Source organism: Bactrocera dorsalis, chromosome 3 (genome assembly GCF_023373825.1).
Source record: "Bactrocera dorsalis isolate Fly_Bdor chromosome 3, ASM2337382v1, whole genome shotgun sequence".
In the NCBI taxonomy this organism is placed as follows: domain Eukaryota; kingdom Metazoa; phylum Arthropoda; class Insecta; order Diptera; family Tephritidae; genus Bactrocera; species Bactrocera dorsalis.
The window spans coordinates 15,075,598-15,090,753 of NC_064305.1; the positions used below are offsets into that span (position 1 = coordinate 15,075,598).

General features: G+C 34.7%; 1 protein-coding gene across 1 annotated transcript; it reads left to right on the forward strand.

Annotated features, from left to right (window-relative positions):
• The first annotated feature begins 5,377 nt into the window (after nucleotides 1–5,377).
• On the forward strand, nucleotides 5,378–9,968 carry LOC105232837 (uncharacterized). The gene is made up of 2 exons (XM_049454041.1): nucleotides 5,378–5,608; nucleotides 8,963–9,968. The coding sequence occupies exons 1-2, from the start codon at nucleotides 5,486–5,488 to the stop codon at nucleotides 9,878–9,880; spliced, it is 1,041 nt and encodes a 346-aa protein (XP_049309998.1). The 5' UTR covers nucleotides 5,378–5,485; the 3' UTR covers nucleotides 9,881–9,968.
• Nucleotides 9,969–15,156: the final 5,188 nt, after the last annotated feature.

A 15,156-nucleotide genomic window follows, 5' to 3' on the forward strand; every position in this document is an offset into this window, starting at 1 on the left:
TCATATCCAGCAAGCAGTGAAGAAAATATAGCAGCTGTAGCTGAGAGTGTACACGAAGGCCGTAGAGAGTCGATTCGGCGCCGTTCGCAGCATTTCCAGACTGATGTATAGAACGATTTTGCGCCGAGATCTTAAATTGAAGGCGTACAAAATGCAGCTTGAGCAAGAACTGAAGCGACTTCACATCGCTCTATAGGCTCTTGAAACGTTCCAGGAAGGTGCGACGTTTTCAAACCAAATTTTGTTAAGCGATGAGGCCCATTACTGGCTCAATGGGTATGTATACAAGCAAATTGCCGCATTTGAAACGAAGAGTAACCTGAAGAGTTTCAAGAGCTGCAATTTCATGTAGAAAATAAAGAAGATGTAGTGTGATTTTGCGAACCGGTGAAATCTTCGGTTCATATTTCTTCAAACATGATGCCGGTGAGAACGTAACCATCAATATTGATAACCGACTATTTGATGCCTGAAATTGGTAATAGTTTAGGTTCGAACAAGACAGCGCCACTTCCCACCCATCGCACCAATCAATGCTTTTGTTGGAAGGAAACTTCGGTGAGCAGATAATTTCACGTTTGGACTGGTCGATTCATCACTAAGTCTTACCGTTAGACCTTTTCCTGTAGGGATATGTAAAATCTAAAGTATATGTGGACAATTCCGCTTCGATTCAGGCCTTGGAGCAAAACATCACGCGTGTCATTCGCCAGTTATCGTCAAAATGCTCGAATGAGTCATCGTAAATTGGACACAACGAATGGATCATATGAGAAGTAGCCGTAGAAGGAGATAATCTTCAAAGCATAAATGCCTAAGAGTTTTCATAGGAATGACAATAAAAATTCGCCATTAAATTTGAAGTTTATTTGTTTTTTCTTTAAAAAGATAACCTCCAAATGGATCATCCTAATTAAAAAAGCATGTCAAAATGACGACAAATGACTAATGCCACTAAAGGGCAAATAATAGACGTATCGCAATAGACTCAAAGCTCCAGACAAATATCCGCCATTGTAGGATTCCGTCAGACTACTTTTGCGGATTTTTTAAATACATTTCGAATGAGGATTCTTTTGACCGCCCAAAACAGACTCACGACGTAAGACTACAGTATGTTTACTGGATCGCTTTAAATTCTCTTCCTTCTGCTCCTCTTTTTACTAAAAATTTCAGTAAATATGTATGATATATGGTGTATTTGAAATTCGGAGAGAATTCTTTCCTGTTTGTCTGTATGCCAAAAATGTGTGGAATCGAATCAATACTTTTTAAGACCCCATATACCTTATATACAGATATTCGAACTTGTGACTTTATACCACATACTTACATGAATCACTATTTAGGTCATCTCAATGAAAATGAAAGAGCATGTTTTCCTCATAATTCCTCATAATAGAGTATCTTGCGACCTAAAATGAATTGTATGAATACTTGGCCTTGCGTCCTTATAACTAATATCAGGCTTTTCAACAAAATTTTGCCAGCACCTGAAGATATTTATTCGGCCTTGATCCTTGCAATTTGCAAGAGTATGAAATATTCGGTTGCACCCGAACTTAGCCCTTCGTTACTTATTTGTGTTTATTGGTTAATAAACTAAAATCTTAATTTTTATTTCTCAGTTTATTATTCCTCGGAAATTTCATATTATTTCAGGCGTAAAAATTGGGTCAGTAGGTCTTAAGGAAATAAAGTGTTGAAAATGAATTTCAATTATAATGTGTTATATTGCCTACAATTTGCATTGTGTTACTACTGGTATTCTTAAAAAAGCACAGTTATACATACAACTAAATATGTTCGCATGTATGTAAGAATATATGTATGTATATAGGCATAATCAAAAACCAGCTTAACCATCGTACATCTTAAGAGATCATGTATCTAAAAACAAATACACAAGAAGCGCGTCTGTGGGTGTGTCGCTTTAATATTTGTCTGTTAGTCTGCAGAGCAGGCTTTCTTTGCATAGATCAACGCATTAATTGACACCTTTGGAAGTCTTCGAATAGCATTTACACCTTTATGCTTGTAGAATTGGAGGCATGTGTACATACCTATATTCATATATGTATGTGTCGGATTGTAGGTATGAAGTACACATGTTATTGACACATAACTTCTAGTATGCTGTGACTATTGCAGTCTCTAACATTTACCGTTAGTTTTATACTAAGCAAAAAAAACCATCTAATATGGGCTTATAACAGTGGCGTACGTTAAAGGTTCAATGCGGGGGTTTTGAATTTTTTTTTTACAAAACAGTTATAAAATCATGATTTTAAATAATGATTTCTAACCAAATAGAGAATATTTGAAATTTCTGCAATAATAAAAGAATTTTATCAAATATATGTATATTTTTTAAAGTTATAGGATTTCTTAAAGCTGCCAAACCAGTTGTCAAAGCAAATACTGTTGAACCGGCTTTTTCTGAAAATAAAATACTAATTTTGATTGCTAATGTAAAAAAAAAAATAATTCAAAATATTTTTTACACATTTTGACCACATTTCTGGCACTTTGTGGATACCATGCCGATAGAAATGTTCGTCTTTCGAAGCGAATCAATCAGACACCCAATTTTCTCTGAAAACAGTTCAGTTACATTGTCATCCAACAAAATTACTTTGCGGCGTCTTCTGGGGATTCTGATCGTTTTTCGTTCAATGGTTCAAATTGATCATTTGTTGCTTGTAGCGATTAGTATTAACAGTTTCACCAGGTTTCAGAAGCGCATGGTATATCACAACCTTTTGATCCCAACAAGCATAGTGCATTGCCTGCTTACAGAGTCAATCTGTTTTTGCAATCGATGTTAATGGTTGTACCGCCCCTGTAATCCATGATTTCCTACGTTTAGGATTCTTAAAATAAAAAAATTTTCATCGTCATTAACAATTTGTTGTAAAACTGATTATCAAGTGTTTCACAAGTGTTTTTTCGATTTTCCATTTGTTTTTCATTCAATTCTTGTGCCATCCATTGAAACCGTATTTTGCCCGCATTTAGATGGGCACACTTTCTCAATATGGACTTTCTGGTTGAGGCTCGCGTTTATCATTAGACCAAGGTAGTTAGTGCTGATTGTGTTGTAATAATATGTCCATCAATATTAAAGGATTATTCTCGAGTTTTTTTCTAATTGTACAAAGCACTGCTTCTGGTTTTTGTTCTGCGAGTTAAAGTTTTTGGTGCGATCTTACTACACACGTACATATATACTGAATTTGGTAAAGTACTTTTTCTACTATGGTTACTGTTATATCATCGTCGTATACGATAATCTGTACTTATTCAGGCAGCCGAAGGCGTAGGATTCCATCATACAGGACATCACATAAGAGTGGACCCAATACGTAACCATATGGCACACCACCAGTATAATATACCTCTTTGGACTTTCAGCCGTGTCATAGAGCAGCAGCTTTTCGGACAAGCAGCTCTGTATGATGTCTAGCAGGTAGTTTGCTGCTTTTTTGGTCTCTAATGCACGCAGTATGTGGTGCCAGTAAGCCGAATTTAATGCGTTTTTCACATCGAACCGAAACCGCGGAGTATTCTTGGTTGTCGTACATCCATACATCCATCCATCGCCTTAAATGATATTTTTCCGCAATACCTGTGAGCTTCTTAATTGAGTTAACAGCATTTTCTGCTAAAGCCGTATTGGTTGTTGAATATGCTCCAAGCCGCCTCTTGTTGTCTTTCTAGTCGAACACAGATAATCCAAACCTGCATTTTGCACATTGTGTCGATGATGCATAGTGGGCAATAAGAACCGGTTCCTCTACTGGTTTGTTTGGTTTCTGTAAAAGCGCTAGTCGTAGCATTTTCCTTGTCTGGAGGGAAATCCATTCTGACAGACATCGTGTCAATAGCTCCATAAATGGTTTAACGTTGTACATCACTGCGAACTTTAAGGCCCTGTTTGGGATTCCATACAGGCTTGGAGTTTTGAAAATATCGTACTGTTAAGGAACTTGCTGCACTTCTAGATCATTTACTTGCGCTGCATCTGTGACCTCTGCGTTTTCAAATAATAGAGTCCGAAATGAATCAACAAAGATATGAGCATAAATTTGGACAAGCCCCCCAAGCACGATTTTTTGTTGCTTTCGCTTTAAGAATTTTTGCCAAGAGAGTGAGGCAAGAAAGCGAGGAGTGAAATAGCGAATCGAAAGCGCCCGTAAGCTGATGACGTACAACTTTTTTCAGCTTTCCACACAGTTTGTGGTATCCAAAAGGCAACGTTAGAGATCTTATGAAGTACAACATGTATTTATAAATGATAAATGATGTATTATAAATGATCGTGACGAGCTGAGTCGATTTAGCCATTGGGTCATTTGACATCTATCATCTACAGTGACAGGGATGACATCAACACCATTAAAATCCTGGAATTGTTCAGAGTACTGAACCTTTGTGACATACATATATAATATAGGAGAGGGCACTATAGACCATAAGTCGCACTGCAAATCCTCAATTATTTTCTATCTATCGGGTTACTATAGCATATTAAACTCATTATATTTGTATGGAAAACCTTTTTATTTAACGAGATATCTTCATTTATATAGATTATTGTTTAAGGCAACGCTACAATCTCCGAACATAGTATTGCGCAGATGGGTAATTTAAAATTAAATAAATGCTTTAATGTCATAAATCCAAATATAACAATTAGTAGGCTTTATAAAATTGTTATAGATGGTGATCTGTAGGAATTTAAAGCTAAAAACTAACTATTGTAGTGTATTTTCTATGGAAAATTTTTACAGGCCTTGATCCAGTTCTTAATGTTAATATTAAGGGCTGAAATTTTTAGGGAATTTTTTTAAGGTATTTCCAAGGAAATTTCGTGATGGAACTGAAAAAAAATTAATTGTTCAAAAAAAAAACACTATAATATATATAGTATATATAAAGTACCCCCCTTTGCAATATCTTCCAGTGGCTGCAGGTGCATTCACATTTATTCAAAGTATTTACTAGTAAATCCATTTATGAAGTTTTGTTGACATAAAAAAGTTGTGTCCATGTCATAATTAACACTACAAACTAACGCGAACTCTAATAAAAATTTACCGCAGAAAAATTGTGATTTCAATGGCAAAATAGATTAGAACCACAGACAACAAAAGTTAGATGTTTACCTTTGAAGAAGACACCGGTGCTATACTCCAGCGTATACGAGCATGTGTGTGTTTATGCATTTATGCGCTTAGATTAGCACTGTTATCTATTTATTTTCACTTTGTGACACATACACACACACCTCATACGTATGTTAAACAAACATACAGGTGTGTTAGAAATTTCACCTAGAATTCTTTTCTTCAGTATAAAAATGGTAGTTACGAGACTTTCTCCACTAGTCGTGTGCAGACAACTCCTTTGGTTGTCTCGAGTTTAGTGCTTATTATTTGATTTTGATTTGAAAATTTAGTTTACAGTGAATTGTCCTTTAAGCATGTACGGTGTAAAGGAGTTATATGCAGTGCTGCTGCTAACAACTATTTGTAGTTTCGAATTTGGTGATACGGTGATTGTGCCGGCGCTAACGATTAATTCGGCTGAATGGAAAAGTTATGTTGTGAGTGAATTTTTAAAAGACTGAAAATACTATAGTAAATGGAGATATATGACACATGATTATGGATAAAGGAATTGAGTATATTGTGTTTAAGTCATATACAAATGTAGCAAAAACAAGAAAAACGTGAAGATAACTTGTCAAATAAAACCAAAATTTCTATACACGGACTTGATTGTAATCTATCAATTAGCATGGCAGCTGTATATTATAGTAATCTGAACTAATAAATATATTCGAAAATTATAGCATTGGCTCGGAAAACTATTGGTGCTAAATTTAGTCAATATATGTGACCTGGTCTACGGAAAGGGGGCTTAGGTGTCAAAAAATCAATTTATAACGAGAAACTGACGAAACGAGTTGTTTATTTTTAACAGCTGCTTCCCAGAAAACTAGTTTTCGCACGTGAGCTCCCTTTTCGTAGACCAGGTCACATACGAGTATATTGTCCTACGGCTATCTGATATTGACGGTTCTAACAAATGAATAGTTTCTTAGTGAGAAGTGACGTGTTCCAAAACAAATCGATATCTCAGAACTAAGGGACTTCTTCTGCTTCTTTATTATCGAGACACCGCTTGCGCAATTATAACCGAGCTTAAGGGGGAGCCTACTTTAGAAGCTTCAAAATCGAAATTCAAATCGATTTTTTTCTGTTTTTGCTTAAATCTCTTTAAAAGTTATCGAAGAATTGAATTCAAAATATTTTGGAAGCTAGAAGGGAAATAGTAACCGAGCGTCTAGCAGATATATTAGCGCTTGGGCAGAAAGCGAAAACTTTGACGCGCTAACTAAAAGATAAATTATTAGAAAATATGAATCTCTTTGAATTTTTTGTTTTCGATAGAAATTGCGAGCTGCATCCTACCCGCCGTCCGACAGATGCACATGCGATATGCATCAGGCAATTGCTTCCCAAAGGCAGACTATCAAAGATTTCGTATCCAAAAAATTTGTGAAACCCTAGAACTTTTGCTTTAATCAAGTATTTCTTTCCCTCCCAAAAAAATCCTTAAAAAAGCGATTTTTTGAAGCCTCTAAAGCAGGCACCAATTGAAGTGTAGTGGTCTTCCTATTCCTTCTACTACCCCCAGCGAGTACTGCTTCGAAGACTACTCTCCGAGCTGCAGTATTTGCATCTATTCGGACGACATAATCTAGCCAGCGCGCTGACTCTTTATTCACTGAACTACGTCAATGTCATCGTATAACTCGTACAGCTTATCGTTCCATCGAATGCAATACTCACCGCGGCCAATCCGCAAAGGAACATAAATCCTCCGCAGAACCTTTTCTCGAAAATTTATAACGTCGACTTAGATTTTTTCATCATCCATGCCTCTGCATCATATACCAGGATGTGAATAATGAGTGACTTATAATCTTATATTTTTGTTCGTAGAAAGAGGATTTTACTCCTCAATTGCATACTCAGTCCGAAGTAACACCTGTTGGCAAGAGTTATTCTGTGTTGGATTTCGATGTTGGCATTGTTGTTGGTTTTAATACTGGTTTCATGAAAGGCGAAATTATCTACGACTTCGAAGTTATGACTGTCAACTATAAACGTGGAAACCTAGCGACTTGGTATTGTTGTATTGCGACGACTGTTTTGTTTGATAACAGAAGATATTTCGTCTTGCCCTCTTTCACTACAAGACCCATTTGCTTCGCCTCCTTATCCTTAACGGCGTGAATGTCAGGGTCGTTTCAATATCATCGGCGTACGCCAGCAAGAAAGATTTTGCCTTAGATGTCCTTCTCGATCCTGATGGAGCTTTAGGTATTGCTCAACGTCATTCAGTCAGTTTTTCGGGGATAAAAAAACGGGTCTCTCACCCGAGACTTTTGCTTCCTTATCATTGGGAGCGTTTTTTATGTGGCGGGTCCCAAACCCAGCACACAACCTTGGTTAGGAATGGTTCATTTTCTCACTTTAGCTCGCCTTCAAAGGTCGTGTTCTTTGGCTACCCAGAGGATACTTGATGCAGTCTTGGGCTGCTCTTCATGAGCTGTCATATGTAAAAGAATCATTTCTGGCCACTCCCAAGTGAATGGCGCTCAGAGAACTTTCCTCACTTGAGGGCACTTCTTCACAAGAATTCATCCTCCGAACTAAGAGGCTAGTTCGTGTTTTCACAGACAAATGACCAGACTAATTCGACTCAGCCCGCCAAGATATTCATTTATATATACACTTTATAGTCCAGAAGCCATTCTCAAGTTCTTACTTAGCTAGAAGAATTTACACAAAGTTTTATTAACATTTTTTCAAAATACTATAAAATATACTTTGTTTTTTTCTTTTTTTAAAGCATTTTTGAATTGAGAAATAAAACTGTCAAAGGTAGTTTTTTTTGGAAATTGATGGCTTTACAAAATTCCGGTAGGTAAAAAAATTTCCCCGAACCCTTCAAAAGTTATGGTTGGATTTATTTCTGTGTTATTTATGGTATATGGGTATCCTTCACAGAGGTATCTATTCACTCCGATAGCCGAGGTGCTACACTGACTCTTTGCTCGCTGACGCTGCTAGTCAAGGAGTACACGTACTCATTAGCAATAGTTTCAAGCATTTTCAATATTAGACTTGTGTGAGTGCCCGATCACATAGGAATCGCCATAAACTGCAATACCGACGAACCTGTTAGGACATTCTTTCTCCAATTTCATTGAATTGCAAGCGAGTTGTTTTCCCATGTCCTCTTGCATTCTGACGTTGGACCTTTAAAACTGCAATGAGCCTAGCAAGCGCTGGTCAACAAACAGAACTTATGCGACTATGTATCCTTCTAACCCAGAGTGAACCGTAAGAAGTCCCCGAACTATGGTACTTGCTCTATGAAAATGTGTTCTGACTGGACACTGTCTGGTAGGCTCACACGTCTAAATATGTATTTTGTGTGATGCTCCTTTGCAAAAGCTGTATCGAGGAATGCGAGATGGTATCATCTTGTCACTTTCTACTTTATTCTCGCTCTTTCACTAAACTGATATTGAAATATCCAAGTAGACGTAAGTACGAAGTAAGGCGAATCTATCGAAGTGGCTGGGATTATTATTAATCGCCTTTTTCACAAAAAGCTTCATGGATTTATGAGGATCTGAAGATCTAGAGTTAGGAGTTTGGATCCATCCTAGAATCTGATGATCTAGAGTTAGGAGTTTATGCGTAACACAAAGAACGAATATCTGTGCAAATGAGAGCCTTCGATTTTGGATCCATCCTATGATTTAACCTGACACACTTAAAAGTATAATTTTAACCTTTTTAATTACTATACACACACATAAATACATACATTTACATATACAAGTAAGTATGTTTAAAATCATATTTTTTTATTCCAGAGCACATATGGAAAAACATACACCACCATTCCAGAATCATATGCGGTTTTCTATTATAACTACAATAACAGATTGATAACTGCGCACAATTTGCAAGCGGATCGGAATCCAAATACGGTCACATACAGATTAGGTGTAAATCAATTTACCGACATGCGTTTTATACATTTCAAAGCATTGTTCCCCAAAACCACTCTACCAACAACGGCCCCTTCAGCAACAACACCGCCTACAGTGCAAACTGCCGCAGCGTCATTCGATATTATAACAGAACTACAATTAACCATAACCGTAGAAGATCAGGGTACAGTTTGTAATAGCGGTTGGGCCTATGCTACAGCCAAAGCCGTTGAAATATATGCTGCAAGTTTAATGGTGTCTACAGAACGGCTTTCTGCGCAAAATTTAATCGATTGCGCCGGCTCTGGCATCGGTTGTACAAGACAAGTAGCGCAAACCGCTTTCGAATACCTTGTCGGCTATGCCCAACCATTGCATTCTGTAACAGATTATCCAGATAATAACAAGCTAGCGACCCAAGGCATGTGTGTAACACCCACATCAACGACATCTACACCCGTAACTTTGGCTTCGTATTCGCGTGTTGATAATCCCGATGATGATATGATTATGCAGTATGTATCAGCTCTATTCCCCGTAGTCATTGAATACGATCCGACTTCTTTTGACTTTATGGAGTATAAGTCGGGCATTTTCCAACAGCCACACACAAAAGGCGGTTCCCATTATATGGTAGTTGTGGGCTACGGCACGGACACAACTACAAATCTAAATTACTGGTTGGTGCTCAATTCATTTGGCACTACTTGGGGTGAAGACGGCTACATTCGTATAATACGCCAGTCAAATAAGCCATTAACTACGGTGGCCCTCTTCCCAACTTCATTCGGACCATAAAAGAAACGAGCTAAGACAACTTTTTAGATTAATATTTAAGCAATATATTTATAATATTAAATAAATGAACTGTTATCATAAAAACTTTTGTACGATTTGCGTTTGAGTTTATATTGAAAGTTATGAGTTTTTTAGATTTTAAATGGTATGATTGTAAGTAGTTAATCGACCGGCCGAAAGCGGGAAAATATCTGCTGACCGAAATGTGCTTTCAATCAATCAATTTCAATTGATGCGATTTGTGGCAAATGTTGCCGAGATCACGAGCTTTAATTTCAATCATCAAATAGTCGGTTATCATGGCGCGATAACGGTCGCCATTGACGGTCACGTTCTCACTAGCAACATTTTTGACGAAATGTGGACCGATCATTCCACCGGCACACAAACCAAACTAAGCCTCTGGATAAAATTAAAGTTTTTGAATCTCGTCAGGTTTTTCTTCGTCCCAAATGCGGCAATTTTGCTTGTTTACATACCCATTGAGCCAGAAATGGACCTAATCGCTGAAGAAAATTTGACTCGAAAACGTCGCAACTTCTTGGAACTTTTCAAGGGGCCATGGTGCACAGCGACGTCGCGCCCAGTCGTTCCATATGTTAGTCCGAGATGCTGGGAACGGCGCTGAATCGACTCTCCACGGTCTTCGTGTGGACTCTCACTTACGACTGCTATATTTTCTCCAATGAGTGTTGAACGTCGTCCATAAGGTCGAATATTATCCAAGATAATTTAAGATTTTATTTAGCATTGTAGGATCGATGCAATTTAATTCAAATATTTTGTACCATAACTTATTGCCATTTTGAGCGCATTATGTCTCACCCATAAATCCCTCGGCTCCATTGATTTAAAATTGGTGAATTCGTTGTTCAGCTGTTTTTATTTTTGGCGAAACCGGAACATATAGTAATCACTTGCGACAGATCTGCACTATAAGGTAGATATATAAAAACCTTCCAACCAAGCTCTCAGAGCATCTAACAAGTCACTATCCTATTATGTTAGTAATAAATCTTGACAAGTACTAATTTTGGTTTTTTGTATTTAATTTATTTATTGATTTCTTCTACAAGCGGAGCTTTACAGACTTATTTACTAGAAAATAACAATTTCTTCAGAATTCATTAACAAAATATTGATAAACTTATCAACAGCATGATTTTCTCCATAATTTTTTATTGAGTTAATTTCAACTACTATTTTCCACATGACAATAATAGTTGCTTCAAAAGTTTCTTTCGGTTTTGCATTATTTATAATTTCATGGAGATAAACAATAATGTCTTCGTCACATGTTCATCTTTATTTTATTTTTAGCAACATATAAGTAATACTGGTTGAAATGAAGACAAATACAAAACGGTAACATTGAGTTAACAGGTATACTGTAAGCTAGCTGTTAAGTTGAGAGAAAGTCGTTGTATTTATACATAAAAATATAAGTGAAATTATAAATGTATGCAAGTGTAATTTGTTGCAAAAATTAATGTACACCAAAAACAGTTTTAATTACTTCTATATTAGTGGTTAAAAACACATACGATCATTTAGAATTTATGCATATTATTCTTATATTTTATTACAACAGTTTAGTTTTGGCAGCCACTGTCGCTTGCTTTTATTATTAAACACATGCGCAGTTGTGCGTCCTACTCGCTGCAACGCGTTCAATTCAAAGTTTTTCCATTTCGACCAATATTACCAGGTTCATATGATAAATCCGAAAATTAAAAAAAAAAAAAATAATATATAATTAATTTCAATGTATAGGCGAGAAGCCTAAATTTTTATCGAAGCAAAAGCTTTTGATAGCTGCTTATTGCAAAAAAAGAAAATTTGTTGAACAAAAGTTTTAATTTGAAGAGGATAGACATTTGTATAAATGCTTAGATTTCATTCTCCAGCTAAATTTTAATCAATTTGCACAGATTTTAAGGTGTGAAGCCAGACTATAGTCCTTAAAAATGCTCAACTTTGAGAAAATATTCTGTAAACAACAAATGATTTTCTTTACCTCAGGCATTAATAAACGTGCATTTGAGTGTATTTCTTTACAAAATGGCACCTGGGCTATCTTCGTAATCGCTATTTCATTGCGCTTCATTTACGACTGTTAATACTTCGGCTCGCGAACTTCAATAAATATATTAGCGCAGCCATGATTCACAGCTATTTAAACCACATTCCTTTATTAAATTAATAATTAAATATTTTATAATTAATTGTTTATTATTTAATAAAAATTAACATTTGCACGCTTTGTTGTCAATAAAAATAAGTACATTTAATACACACGCTGCTATAGCAGCAACATTGCAGTGACGAAAATTGCACATAGAAATAAAACAAAACTGTGGAACTTCTCAGTAAACCGACACGTATGAATATCATGAACCACGAGTGAATAGAGCGCAGCACGAGCAGTACACTACAGTTATGTAAATGCTGCGCGAACTGCTGTTTACCTTTTGCATGCTGTAAACAGCAAAATGCAAAAATACAGAAAATGCAGAAATCTTATTTAACAACTTATCAGCTGCCAACGTAGCAGCAAAAGTTAATGAAAATGTTTAATTTCACTGTTGTTGATGCATTACCATTGGCTGCTGCAACTTTCTGGTGCTGAATACAGAGAATGTTAATGCATTGAGTACCAGAATGTTGCAGCGGAGAACTGTTTTGTTTTTAACATTTTTTTTTTGTTCTCTGGCCGAGTATGCTAATGAATATTCTTCAACATTTTCTATACTTATGGCACTGACTCATTAACATTAACTGCTCGTTTTGGCTGTTAACATATTATTCACTGCTGTCAGCGCTGCCCGTTCATTGACTTGCTTCTGTAAACATGTTAGTAACATTGCGCATCCTCTGTATGCAAAATTTCGCTGCTTTTTGACGTTGTTAATGCAAAGCTTGTTACTTGTAACAGTTTACTGTTGTTTTTATATTTTATTGTTTTAGTTTTTAATTTTTTATTGTATATTTTTTATTAGTTTATTTTTTAATTATTTCAATTTTTTATTATCATTTTTTTTATTTTACTTGTATGTTGAGTGCTGTTTTCTTTGTATGGCAGAATACATTATATGATTGCCTAGTAATGCCTAGTAATGGGTGTTAACTTAAAGAACGTGTATACAGTGTTTATGTAATATTTAGATCATCATTATGTTGTTGGCGTTTCGCCTAACAACGGTGTCAATTTGTTTTTTTTGCAATAGTTATTAATTCAGTATAATTCGCTTGCATTTACTAACGCAATCAACTCACTTTCGTTAATAAATCAATTTATAATATTTTATCTAAATGTAGTGAAGAATTATATATTTGTTTTTTTTTTGTTTTTTGTTTTCATATTTTCTCATAGTTTTGCTTTCGCTCTAAACTTTTTGTTTTGCATACTTGCTTTATTATTTTTTAGCATTACTGCTGAGTTTTACTTGCCTGCTGCACTCGTCTACATAATTAGTTAATGATTTGTTTTACTATTTCATATTGAAATAATTATACTTTAGGCTTAATAACTTTTTTGCTTTTATTTTCATTACTTATTTATATAATTATATTTACTTTTTTGCTTAGTTTTCGTTTGTTTATTGTATTTTATGTTTTTTTGGTTTTTGTTTTTGTTTTTGTCGGCTAGTGTTTGTTGTTTCTTGAAGAATTTTTTCTTTTTTTGTTATTATCATTTCGTTTAATAATTTAAATTTATTTTAATTTTTAAAATTAGTTCATATATCTACATAAATTTCAAGTTTATTAAATATATTAATCTGTTCGTATTGTGTTTTCTCAATTTCAATGTGTTAATTATTTGTTGTTGCTTTTCATTTTGTGTTTGTGTGTGCTTACATTAATCTCAATTTCCTCTTTGGTTTATTAAGTACTTTTAGTAAATAACTAATTATTAAATTAAAAATATTTTTTTTTATATATTGTTTCTCTTTCTTGTTTTATTTTTGCTTTGTGTATACCCACAAATGTGTATGTATGTATATACATAATTAGCTTGCACGCATATATGTATGTATAAAGTGATAAACACATGTACTTAGCGTAATTGAATTCAACACATTGTCTACATATACATATGTATGTTCAAAAATCGGGTGTAACATTGCTGTTGGTTTGCAGAATTCATTCACCTTCAAATTCGTCGACTTCAAAGTTTGCGCAACATTGCTCGCCTTTTCGTTAATTTTTTTGTTTATTTATCATTTTATTTAAGTATATTTTTTAATAATTTGTTAATAATAGATTTGTTGCTGCTATGAATGACTGACATTGTTCTAACTGTTTTTTAATCCAGTTGGGTGTGTTTAATATGCGCGTGAGTGGTGTGTTTATGTGTAAAGGCGTGTTGAGTAGCTTAAAGTTGTTGGTAAAAAGACTTTCCGTTGGTGAGTGTTCTTGACATAAGCACTATACTAAGTGTTAATATATTCATTATAGTAATTAACAATAAATTTAAATGATTTTTATTACGCTACATACATTTTTTATGGTCACAAAGTTAAGCTGAAACTATCGTATATTTTAACGAGAACAACATACCACTTGTGGTAAGATACGAGTAACTGTATTGAATTGAAAAAATGTGAAAAAATATATGAAAGTATTCAAAACCTAGCACCAATTACAGGTCCGTTAATTAGCGGAAGTCCCAACTCGTGCGCTCATTTCACTAAGTAGAAGATATGCTCAATGTAATGCCGTTATATTGCTTATCGAATTGAGTACATTATAATAATTGGAAATTATTTTTAATTAGTAGTAGTTTAATTTCTAGACTATATAATTGGCGAATGATTATATCACACAACTGTTTAGAAATCACTGAATATCTTAAAGTAGTTTAAAAAAGCATGAAATATTTGCACTTATTACGAAATCGCATCAATCGGCGGCATATAAAAATATACAATAACACAGTAAGTTTTATGGAAAAAGCAGAGTTTTAGTAAAAATGATATTTAATATGCAAATATTTGTACATTATATGGTTGATAATTAAATACTGCAGTGAAATTATGATATGTAATTATTTTGAAATATTTTTGATTTTTTAATTATCAAAAAAAAAAAAAAATGGGCACAATAAACTGTAACAGAAATCATATATAAAACAAAAATATTTTGAAATATCACTAATGAGTGTGTGTATGCAAATGTATGCTACGAGTGTTCTGCAGGGTTGCAATTTGTTTTAATAAAAAATTTTAGATACTGATTACATTTTCAATTTTTGGATTTTGAAACCAAAAAAATTG